We start from the raw sequence: 12364 nt of genomic DNA, 5'->3' as shown, positions 1-12364 counted from the left end.
GTGAACGTTCGTGCCAAATTTTTGTAAACTCCCTCGTGGACTTCTTGAGATATGGCATTCACTGGAACAAGATGAATGTAAGGTCACAGGGACCTTGACCTTTGACCACCAAAATCGAAACAGTTCATAACTGAGTCTGCAGAGACGTTTGTGCCAAATTTGAATAAATTCCTGTCTTTGCTCTTGAGATATCACTTTCACAAGAATGGGATGGACGGACAACCGGAAAACGTAATGCCTACGGACTCAGCTATCTGCGTAGCTCTCTACATCGGCCTGTGAGGAAGCATAAAAACTATAATATAAATTGCTGTATATGCTGTTTTATTTTTGTGAGAAAAATGCTCTTAAAATAGAGAGTGACACTTTGCACAGAGTCAGTTTGGTACAAGTACAGCAAGAAAAAATGAGAAGGAAGGGAGATTTGCATGGAGAAAAAGGCATTTCAATAAGGAAAATAGGATCCTTCTGCCATTTTGCATCTTTAAAATATAACAGGTGTTTGCTTTGGGCCCATGGTCCACCATCAAGTTTCAGTTTTGGCCCTCCAAGGGAAAACGTTTGGAGACCCCTGTCTTAGATTCTCCAGGTGGCCACAAACATAATGCCTAAAAATGTTCACATTGCTGCATATCTGTTGAAAAATAGACAACTGTTGATAACTGCATATCAACTTTAATCATATTTTAAAGTTGTATTAACAGCTTTTTCTGGGGTCCCCTAGAGGCCCCATAAAGAGGTCCAAAAATGCATTCATATATGCATTTGTTACAAACTTAAAACAACAACAACAAAAACAAAAATTAAGCCCTGAAACACTTTAATTCCCAATACCTCAAACAAAGCAGAGACACAAAGGTTTGCATAAATCCAGGCTGCATAAATCTTTTTGGCTGGCAAATATTCCACATCTGAGTTAACGTCTAGGAGATCTGTCCTGATGCTGCTTTCTCTTCACGCAGATGCTAAACAAGTGAGTCCAGATGTTTCTGTCTACGCTGCTTTATGCTGCTGAGGCAAAACAATCACAGCTAACTGACAAAAAGAAGACACTAATCATCAATGAGTTCATGACAACTGGCTGTCTGACCTGGATTTTTAAGTCAGTACTTACAAGAAGTTCTAAAAACTTAACTTGCATGTCAACAGATCCATTTCCAAGACTCTGTCCAAACACACGACAGAGCTGAGAGCAAAACTAGAGAGTTAAAAGCTTATAATTGGAGCTTGAGATGAAACTGTTTGTTGTTAAACTACTGCAGACTCATTCTTGTCTCCATGCTGTTGCTCTGTGTTGCACACAACACAGAGCAAAGTGTTTCATCTTTCTGAGAGTAGATTTTGGTTTCAGTCCCTCAAAATCAAACACAGAGTTCGTCTTCAGGGACTGAACATTTTGTAACAAACATTCAGCAGCTGTACGGGAGAAATCAATTGTAGAAGGCAGAATTTACCGTAATATGATGCAGCCACAGGGCATGCTGTGTTTGGAGTTCTTCTGGCATGACTTGATTGGAAACCTCTCAAACCACCTGTAGCTCACTGCGGCATAGAGGGAGTCTGGGGCAAGATGCATTCTGGGAAATGTAGGATATTTACAATGTAAAGTAGAAGGAAACACAGCAGGGGTACGTTCAATCCCAACAGTTTTGCTAAGTGTTTCTGGGTTATCAGAAGTGACATGTATATGAATAAATGTCTAAATCTTTACTTACTGTGTGTACTTTTTTCCATTCACACTTGCTTTGGCAGTGTAAATATATTTTTTCCTATGCCAATAAAGCCTCTTTAAATTGAACTGAATTAAATTGAATTGTATTGAATTGCACCACAGTGGTGAACACACATTGTTTTTGTTTAAATAAATGTTTTGCTAGATAATGAAACAATTGAGGGTGACTTATTTAGGCTTATTCTTTTATTCTATTTGTGGTTTTAATTGCTTTTGGTCAATTTGTTTGTATTATGATATATTAACATTATGCATCCTGCATCGGATGTGTCATCATTAGAGGATTTCGCACAATAGAAGCAAACTAGCAAAAAGACGGATCGCACTGGTCACCTGCAAACTTTTGCTCTATGATTACAGATAATTGTTTTTATCCAAAAAAACAGGCATAGATCCAACTATTAATGAGCCTGCACACTTTCTTTCCCTCAGTAATTTCAAACTTAACATCTAGTTAACATCATTGTTGCCTTCTCCATCCTCTTTTTCCAGCCTTCAGAATATCACACTGATGTCGTCACAGTTTGCACTTCAGGTCAAGAAATATTTTTTTGGTTCCAGCTGCGAGCCAGCTTTTTGGGTTCTGAACTCTTTTTTTTGTTGGTTGAAATGCTTCGAATGACTCAAAATTAAGTGTGGGAACCAGAACGCAACTGATTCCATATTGGTGGAAAAGGGGTATTTGAGCTTTAACCCTTTGAAACCTGGAGTGACATCACTTTTCTTGTTGCACTTTCAGATACCTTTCACAAGTATTTAAACCTTTGAACTTGCAGCAAATTGGTGGGATTTCTTTCAAAAACATGGGAACAAGGTCAATGAGCAATTTGGCAAGAAATTTTCCACAAATTGCAAGAAGTTAGTATTTAAATTATATTTAATAAGCTTCATAACGATCATAATTACATATTTAAAATTATGTTACAAAACTATTTTTTTCCAGGTTATTTCTGTGTTCGTTTGTTTGTTTAACTTTTTTTTCTTGTACTTTTTTTCTACAAATTTGTTGTTAATTTTTGGTTAATTTATTTTTTCTTGTTCGGTTGCCATCTTCCCATGTTTTTGAAAGAAATCAAGCCAAATTGCAATCACAGGGTTAACCTCTTGAACTCTTTAATCGCTACAAACTCATTTTGTTTGGCCAAGCATTGTTAAAACTCCAGAAATGAAGTTTACATTCTTGTGGAGATCTCAAAGTTTCCAAAAATACCAAATATGTCAGACTAAATTAAAGGATCTGTGCATACAATGATGCACAGGACATCTGGTGCAGCTTTAACAACACTTTGATGAAGTGTTGGAACAAACAAACATTACAGCATGGATTACTTGAGGGAAAGTTTAAAGAAGGAAAATGAGGATCAAGAGATTAAATCACATAAAACATGATTCCTATATATGTGGGTTCTTTGCTCTGTATGTCATTAATATGAAAACATCCTTTCAGGACAAATTCTTTCATATCTACCTGTCAATCTTTCGCTTTTTGAAGTTTAAAAGCTCAGAAAAAGTGTGCAAGTCATTTTAATGTCACCAGAGGTTCGTCAGCTCTGCACTGGATAGACCCAACTGCAATCATGCGATATAACACACAGGAGCTAGACGTCACTGACATCAGTAATTAGATTACTCTCTATTTGGGAGTAATGACAGACCCCCAACCAAACTGTCTGCATTCCTCTCTGTGGGACCGAGGCAGAAGAAAAAACATCGCCTATCACATTTCATCCTCGGCACCACCTTCGCCAAGCAGATAGCAACTCCAGCAACATGTGGCCTGCCCTTGAAGACTACCCAAAACCACATGTGTGAATCCCCCATCCCCTCACACACACACACACACACATACTCACACACTCACATGCACACACAGGCAACCTGGTGTCGTTGGAGTGGGGTGATTAGGGGGAAGCCAAAATCAAAGGTACAAATCTTGAAAATTAAAGGACTTGCAGACCGGCCATCTTCTCCTCTCTCACGCAGGAATGCTTCTCATTAGACGGCTGCCTCGATGTGAACCAGCTACCCGCAGATGCAGATTGGAGTGGGCGTTCGCTTTTCTGAGCCTCTTCAGAAAAATCTAACAAAAAAAAAAAAGAGCTCAAAACCTTTAATGTTTTCAGTGTGTCTGAGTGGGTTTAGATCTGCATGTAACAGGATGTTTAACAGGATTTAAATCACATTGATAGTATTTGCAGACAGAGGGCGAGCTGCAGACAATTTAAATCAATAAATAGAAGGGTTAGTTCACCTAAATGACTGAAAAACTGTCTCACTTAAAGGTCATATAGTATTGGTTTTCTGGTTCTTGTGTTTTGGGTTATTAATAGAACATGTTTACATGCTTTAATGCTTAGTAATAATAATAATAATAACAATAATAATAATTTTATACACATGGCACCTTTTAAAACAGAGTTCACAAAATGCTTTGACAAACAAGGCAAAGCAAGAGGGGTTTCTTACAAAGGCAACATAACTATAAGAGCCAAACAATAATGTCAAATTAGGGCCAGACAAGAGAGAGAAACAACACAACAAAAATCAAAATCACAACCCATACCAATAAGAATAAATACAATTCAAACAATATATGTAAACATGGGAATAATAGCACTAATAATGAAATTAAACATGGCCAAGACAGAGAAAAATGAATACATTAAAAATACATTATAGGATGGATTAAAAGATAAATTAAAAGACAAACTAAGATAGATTAATATAAACAAACACTCCATTTTGCTTAAAACCACCACTTTGTCAGTGACACCAATGCCAAAAGCCACCTTTTTCCAGCAGTCTCATACACCGCCGGGAAGCGTCGTTTGTAATGCGGCCAGATGGCACCTGTTGTGGCAGTTTGATACGCCACCAGACGATGTCGGTTTGAAACGCTGCAGATAACGACGTAATATAAGGAGCTGCAAAGTCCCTGCAGGGGCAGGAGGGAGGGGTGGTGGACTGCTAAACACCCTTGACTTTCACCTCAGCTATTTGTTTCCATTCTGAATGATGAGCTAAACCATGACATTTTCTTCTAAACCTAACCACATGCCTTTGTTGCACAAGGAAATAACGTGACGTGAACGGCACTGACGAGTTGGGATGAGAACGTGTTGAATGCAATGAGCTTTCAAAACTGCCGTCACTGTTTATAGGGACTATTTCTTTCCCTCCCAACATAAAAACAAGATGGATATCTTAAAACTTCAACAGTGGAGCCAAATGCACCTCCAAGTGTGTAAATTAGTTCAGTAAAAACTGTCACTAGCACCAAAATGTTCAACAGAAACCAACTGCTGGTGATAGAAAACAGCTATGGACAGTGATGGATGAGAGCAGGTTGATGAAAGAGCTCATAAAATAATAATTAATGACAAAATTAATCATTAACTAGTTCACTCTGGTTGTAATGGCCAGCCTTTCCTTGTTAAAGGAACTAATTTGTAAGTGTCAGAGTTAAAAAGATAACGCACATTCGTCTCTGCGGTGGCGTTTTGCCTTTACCTCCACAAAAAAAGCCCTCTCACATCTGAACAAGTGAAGGTGTGGAGAGTCATAAAGGCGTTGTCAATAAATCACAAACTTTTCCCCCTGTGCTCCTCATTCCTCCGTGTCCATGACATGATGGATAGGAAACACTTGAGATCACGTGTTTATGTTTAAAGTGTCTCGGATATGAGATCCGTTGCCCAACACCTATGCACATGTTTAGTTTATGTGTGTGTGTGGAAGACAGCAGTGACTGGTGAGCAGGAAGTCCGCACACAAAGTACATCCACTTGCCTCGAGTTTTGTGTCCTTAACTCGCATCAACTTTATCAAGCTGGTGAATTATTCACAGCAGCAGCCATTTAATCATGTGAGTTTATTTAACCTTTCATAGCGCCCAGCCAACAGCCAACAGGGCCGTGTCGCAGGTGTGTGTACACTGCAGGGAAAAGGCATGCGCTAAGTGAGTGAGTGTATAGAATTAGACTCAGCGCCACATCCTGTTTACATTCACACACTCCATTCCCATACGGCGTGTAGTCAGGTACATGCTCCAAGAATGAGTCGTAAAACTCGGATATAAATCAGCATTTCAGCATCCCCGGTTCAGCCGATATGAGAATTTTTAAATTGTGCATAAAAAACCTGAGTAGAAATGCCAAAAATACAGGAAAAGATTTTCACACTTGGAAAATTTGATGTATCAATAATAGGTTAATGCAACAAAGTGTAAATTAGTGATGTTGCTGTCAATGCACAGAGCACTGCAAGCTCTCTTCGTCATCTCTGGATGACTCCGTAATTAATGGGAGCTCCAAGACTGAGTCCTTAAATGCAGAAATAAATAAGCAGAAGCACTTGTCTCAAAGACAATGGGTTGTTGGTTAGATACCGGTTAAATTTAAAGCCGTAAAAGCCATTAAGTATTGTCGTTTATGCAACATTAGCTCTATTGTCATCATTAGCAGTGACAGCACACCTAGCGGTGCTAACATGGTTAACAGTGAGACCTGAAGATGGGCGTTACGTACCCGCATCAACATGTTCAGCAACGTGTAAACATCAAAGCTGGTTATCTAACATTAGCTCCCACCAGAGCGCGTGATCTGCTTTATGCTTATCAAACAAAATTAATGGAAACTGACGTCCCCAAATTTTGAAGATGTTATTTATTGTTAATAAAAAAAAGGTGGTTGCTAACAAATTATTTTGAAGTACAGTGAATATCTGCCGCAGAGCTTTTATTTTGAGTGCTGCTTCTGTTTAAACTTGCAGTACGTTTTTATTTTTGTATTCACCATTGTGTTATTTACATTTTGTGAAATAAATTTGAATATGCCGTAATTCATATAACGTGTAAACCCTGAACGGATGGAGAAATCCTGTGAATGGACCAGTTGGGACCCACTGCCTTAGAACATATAAGGCTATTTATTTATCTGCTAAATGCTCCAAGTTTAATAACTCGATGCTAAGTGTGTGTGCTGTTCGCTGCTCGGCAGGTAGCCTGCAGCTTAAAGAGGCTAAAAAGTTTTGTGGAGCTCGTTCTGTCGATACAAACCAAGAGATTAAAGAACCTTAGAGCTTATAAAACACTGCCATACACGTCTTGTCAACATCAAAAACATTTAACCTTCACAGGAAATAAAAGTCTCTGTTTGACAAGTGATTTCTGGGAAAAGTGGTGAAAAAAACACCACAGCAATAACCGCTTAGCGCCACAGATGTCACCGAAATCAAAGCAACACGAATCCGGAGATTACCACTTTAAACTTCACCCTCAGTGCGTCTGCTTTCATCTTATAACACATGACTCAAATCAGTCCAGAGCATTAGCGTTATCAGCAGCTGTAGCCTCCCCAGTCTGCTCTCATCCACGGAGAGCTGCTCTGTGAACACTGGACGCCTTGTCTCAAAACCGTCACAAGTGGTCAACAGCACCGCAGCCAAAGGTTTTGAACTCACTATCTGGCACCCCCCACCCGTCACCATGTACCGCGGCTCAGCGTAGGCGATTGTTCAATCAGACCGATGTTGAGGCTGACATTTTCAAAGGAAATCTCTTAATTTTCCAGGTAGCGGCTGCCAGCTCGCTGACTGATTGAAATAGAACAAAGAGAACGGTGGAAAGATTTGAGCAGTTGTTTACGTGCACATACTTCCTGTGAAATCATCTGAAGCCACGTTTATCACCGTCGGAGCAGAAGTGCCTTTAAATTCTTTACACTTAAAGAATCAAACGGAGTTGAAAGGTAGACGTTTCTCTGCCGTATTCCCACAATCTAAGATTTCAGGCCGTGGATTAGCGATGGTAGGGGCTCCGGCCCGAGGAATGAAAGGACTGTTTTTTCATACAAATGTGGGATCAGGAGGGTCACATAGCTCGAGTGCCTAAAGTCCAACCTGCTGCAATAAACACCTCGTAGGGAGAAGGTCGGCGGGCCGCCTCAGAGGGATTTCACCCCCCTCTTAAGGCCAACAGTTGCTGTAAAATGGACGCACTGTGCAGGGAACAGGTGGAGCGGCGGTGACGAGACCATTATGCTGATTCGGGGTTCCTTGTGCTTACTCAAGCGTAGTGACCTATTTCTCTACACATCGGTTTGACACTACAGCTAAAGATAATGCCGCTTAAAAACGACACATGAAAGAAGCAAGGGCGGCTTGACTCATAGAGTACTCCAGGGATGACGTTTTTTTGTAGGCAGACACGGAAATCCCTCATCAAAAAGCCCATTTTTTCCACTGGATTTCGGATTATTGGAGAAAATAAGCTCTTTTATTAACAAAAGTTTATGATACTTACATGTTTTGTTAAGATCTTCACAAATAAACACCATTTTCAGGATTTTAAAGTCTAAATGCAGCTTCCAGAAGTACAAAGCTAATGCTAGGCGAAAACGAAGTACACCGCCATCGCCTTACCACTGCTATGAGGCTGTAAAGCCGAGTTCAGCATGATTTCCTGAGATGCCGCTCTGTAGTTTCATTTAGCCACTTGTTAGCAAACATATTTTCTAAACACGTAAAGCTTCAAAGATCACGAGTGGTGTATTTACTGACACATTTTATGTCGTAGAACAAATCACGAAAGTCTCTTAAGCTTGGGTTAACTACAGACCTTATTTAAAGCCTCTAACAAACAAAAAAGAACCAAAAAAACCCCGCTGACTTTAAGACGAGGGAACCGAGAGTGCTAAAATGATTTTTGGGTTTTAGGACTCATTTACTCGGGTTCTCTCTTTCCAGAAAACTACACTTCCGGCTGGATACGACGATCGGAGTGTCACCGGTCAATGAAGCTAAAAAACGGTCAATAAAGCAGGTTTTTAAACAACTGTTTATCACCACAAGAGGTCCTCGAGCATAAATAAGCACAAAAAATATGAGTTTGATCGGTCCAGTGGTTTGTGAGACTAGCTGCAAACCACCAAAGGCATAGTCAGAGATTAAAAAACAGGGACACTATTTGCATGTAACACGTTTTCATATCCAATTCCACCGAAAAGTGCCTCTAGTGATATCAATATTTTTCAGGGACTCCCTCTAACCTTGTGTTGATCAGCGAGTGTCTGGCAAACTAAAAACAGACCTCTCATGAACACCAGACCCCAACGCGGCTGGCTGACATCTAAGTTTCCCTCCACGCTCGGACACAGACAGGACAGAGGAAGGTCGAGCAGACAGAAATCGAAGCGATACCTTTTTATCGTGTATTTTCCCTCAGCGGGGAATCCTCAGATTAAACAGCAAACGCAGACTGAAGAAACAACCACTGATAATTGATATCTGAACACCTGCTGGGGAAAAAAAAGGCCGGCGAGGCTCTGGACTCCGGGCCAACTCACATACAGCAACATTTCAACACAGCTATTGTTCACTCTTCCTCCACCGCAGATTTACTTAACATTCAGCTCTCTGCTTTGACAGGCCTTTATGATAATATTGTCGAGGTTGTCCGGTTTGATGTGCTCTGCCAAAACAGCAAGACACACATCTGAATCGCAAGTAGAGGTTCTCTTTTGAAAAACCGCTGCCCTCGTCCCCGCGGGGAGAAACCGCAGAGTAACTTGTGATGTCGGAGTCGTGATCTAGGAGGTGGGAGACGACTGGAGAAGCTATGTCTGGAGACGATTACAAATCACATTGGGAAATGGATCTGACTCTTCCAAGAAGCTTTTAAGTGACATGCAATTTGTATCATTTCTTATGGCATGCAAGTAAATCAAGACTGTCTACACAAAGCACAAGAATCTTTCGCAACAGCGCGAGGTCGCAGGGGCAATCACTCAAGTCCTATCGCTGGTTAAACTCACTGTGTTTACGTGCCGGGTTAAATGCTCCGCTGGGAATTCTTTATTGATTCTTTACAAGTTTCAGTTAAATATTTTTGACAGCTTTAGCTTCTATGAAAAATAAAACCCTCAATGCTTAGAAAATGGTATCTTTATTTGTAAGATGTGTGCTACCTGCTCTAAGAGGTCTAAACAAGGGATACAACAAATGTAATTATGAGGCTGAACAGGATGTGGATCAGATTCATTTTGATTTAAATTTAAATACAAAATCCAAAAACTGTTTTTTTTTTCCAGAATGAATTTCTTTCAAAGACATGGAGAGAAGGCAATGAGAGAAAATTATCCAGAAATAAGCAAGAAATTAGTTTTTAAAAAAAGTACAAGAAAATTACATGAAAATTTGCACAAAAAAAGAGAAGGGGGTTAAATAAAGGAAAGTCTTGATTGTAAAAGTTAATGCATACCTGTAGTTTCTGTAGACAGCTGCACCGGAGGAGATATCCATCAGCAGGACAAGAGAGGACTTCTGGAGATTGTTCTTCTGCTTGCAATAAAACTGATTAGAAATACATTTTGGATCTTCATCAGGTGAAACTGAGGGACACAGAAAATTTCAGACAGAAACGAACCAACACCTGCACAGGTGAGACTAATTAAGAACCAGGAGCTGTTAATTAGTCCCACAGGCTGCATACATTTAGCTCCTTAGAGGGCAAATCTCACCATCAAAAATGGACTTTCTACAATCTACAATGAACAGCTACACACAAACATTTACTGATATAAATTAAACTAAAATCAATATACACATACACACATGAACGTATCTCCGCTCCGGTAACATCCTCCCTTTAATTCTACTTTATTTCATTTAATGTTTATTTTAATTATTAATTTGTTATGTCATTTTACACATGCAGTCACAAAAAGTGATGGAATGATAGAAATGCAGCCAGATGGAAACATAAACACGGGTGTCATATTTGACAAATTGCCCCAAATGTAGCTGCTTTTGTAAAATATTATTATTAGAATTATTTGGAGTATTATTTTACTTGTTTCCCATGTTGTTCCCTTCCTTGTCGTGTTTATGTGTATAAAGACAGAAAAAGAAAAAAAAGAAGGAAAAAAATTACGATATCTCAATTTTAATAGAGTAGCCTAATCAATAGGCTATGAAATGATGTATTATAAATAACTATTTATCAGTTAATTGATTCATTTTAATGATTAATCAAGTAAGGAAATTGCTTCTAATTTTGCAACCCAAACATGTCACCTTTTGCACACTAAAAGGATAAAACTAATGAGTCATTCATCTATTTTTTTCCCACATTTTGTCGGCTTAATAGTAGATTTTTAAGAACTCTAAAAACGCTAGAGTCACTCGCACACTTTGTGTGATTTTAACTGTTAAGCAACAGGTAATGGCTGATTGTCAGTCGTCCGCCACGAGATTAATCACTGAATATTTAAAGTTTCTACAAAGTCCTTTTAATCAAATGCATTGTAACTTGCTAAATGTGTTTCGGGTTTTGGGGGCAGATTCCAGATAACATTTTTTATAATCAGATTACAGCTGCTGGTCCTTTTCATGCCCCCAGATGTGGTCCTCGAACAAACACTGCCTTTAGATCCGTCAGCGTGATCACCAGGGGAATTTCATTAGAGAGAGACCTCCATGACGGAGACTGATAACAGCCGAGAGGAGGAGGAGGAGGAGGAGGAGGAAGGAGGGGAGGGAGGAGAACAGCATGGACTGTGTTTGACCAAAGACAGCCCTCAGTTGTTATCTGTGCCGGGTGGAGAGGAGGAGAGAGGAGGAGATAAAAGACTGAAGAAGAGTGAGGAGGAAAGATGGATGGTAGAGGAGAGGGAGAGAAAAGAGGAGAGGCAGGACAAGGAGAGAAGAGAAGGAGGAAAAGGAGAGAGAGTAGAGTCACGATCAGATGAAGGAGGGAGATAAGAGGAAATGTAGGAGAGAAGAGAAAAGGAAAACAAAGAGGAGAAAAGAGGGCAGGGAAGGGGGTGAAGGAGCAGAGGAGAGAGAGAAATGAGAAAAGAGGAGAGACAAGGAATGACAAGAGAGGAGAGAAGGAAGAAAAGAAGACAGGGGAGGAGAATACAGGAGCGAGGAGAGGAGAAATAAGGGAGAAGGAAGGAGTAGAAGGACGGGTACAGGAGAGGAAATGATAAGGGAGGATGGTAAGGGAGGAGAGATAAAGGAGAGAAAAGGAAAGGTGGGGAAAGGAGAGGCAAGGAGAGGAGAGGAGAAGAAAGGTGAGGAGAGAAGAGGAGAGGAGAGGAAAAGAGAGGTGAGGAGAGGAGAGGAGAGAGAGAAAGAGATGAGAGAATAAAGAAGAGGAAAAGGAAGGAGAAGAGGAGGGAGGGGGACATACAGAAGAGAAAGGGACTGGATAGGAGACGGGAGGAGTAAAGGAAAAGGGAGAGACATGGAGAGGAGGCGAGGACTGAGGAAAGAAAAGAGAAATCAGAGGAGATGAGGTAGAAGGAGAGGAAACAGGGCAGGTGGTATAAGTAAGGAGATAAAAGGAGTAACGCAGAGATAAAAGACACAATGAGGAGAGAAGGGGGGAGACAGTGACGCAGGAGCGGGTGAGGAGGCCCGGACTCCCCGCTGAGGAGTGATGCGATGGTAATCTCTCCTCTGGAGCATCTGGTCCGGCCCTGAACAATGACTCCTGCAGGCAGATCGCAGCAGCCTCTCCTGGTCCTGCAGAGATGATCCTGATAACCCGCCTCCACCGGCCCGAGTCTGCAGGTCAACGGCGTCCACAAAGACGCAGCTTGTCTGCGGACACACCGGGTCACAGTTAAT

General features: G+C 40.6%; 1 protein-coding gene across 1 annotated transcript in view; it reads right to left on the bottom strand.

Moving 5' to 3' along the window:
• LOC121950977 (uncharacterized) overlaps positions 1 to 12364 on the bottom strand; it is a 39817-nt gene that overhangs the window by 27347 nt on the left and 106 nt on the right. Inside the window, exons 2-4 of the mRNA XM_088085008.1 lie at positions 9990 to 12301; positions 3690 to 3812; positions 1455 to 1577 (exon numbers count right to left, since the gene is read on the bottom strand). Of these exons, the coding sequence (XP_087941134.1) occupies positions 11118 to 12301 (1184 nt within the window). The 3' untranslated portion in view covers positions 1455 to 1577; positions 3690 to 3812; positions 9990 to 11117. The remainder of the gene's footprint in view (positions 1 to 1454; positions 1578 to 3689; positions 3813 to 9989; positions 12302 to 12364) is intronic.

This window comes from Plectropomus leopardus, chromosome 12 (genome assembly GCF_026936395.1).
Source record: "Plectropomus leopardus strain MGB_pleo_1.0 chromosome 12, ASM2693639v1, whole genome shotgun sequence".
Classification (NCBI taxonomy): Eukaryota; Metazoa; Chordata; class Actinopteri; order Perciformes; family Serranidae; genus Plectropomus; species Plectropomus leopardus.
The sequence above is the reverse complement of the archived record's forward strand: the minus strand, read 5'-3'. Positions and strand labels throughout refer to the sequence as shown.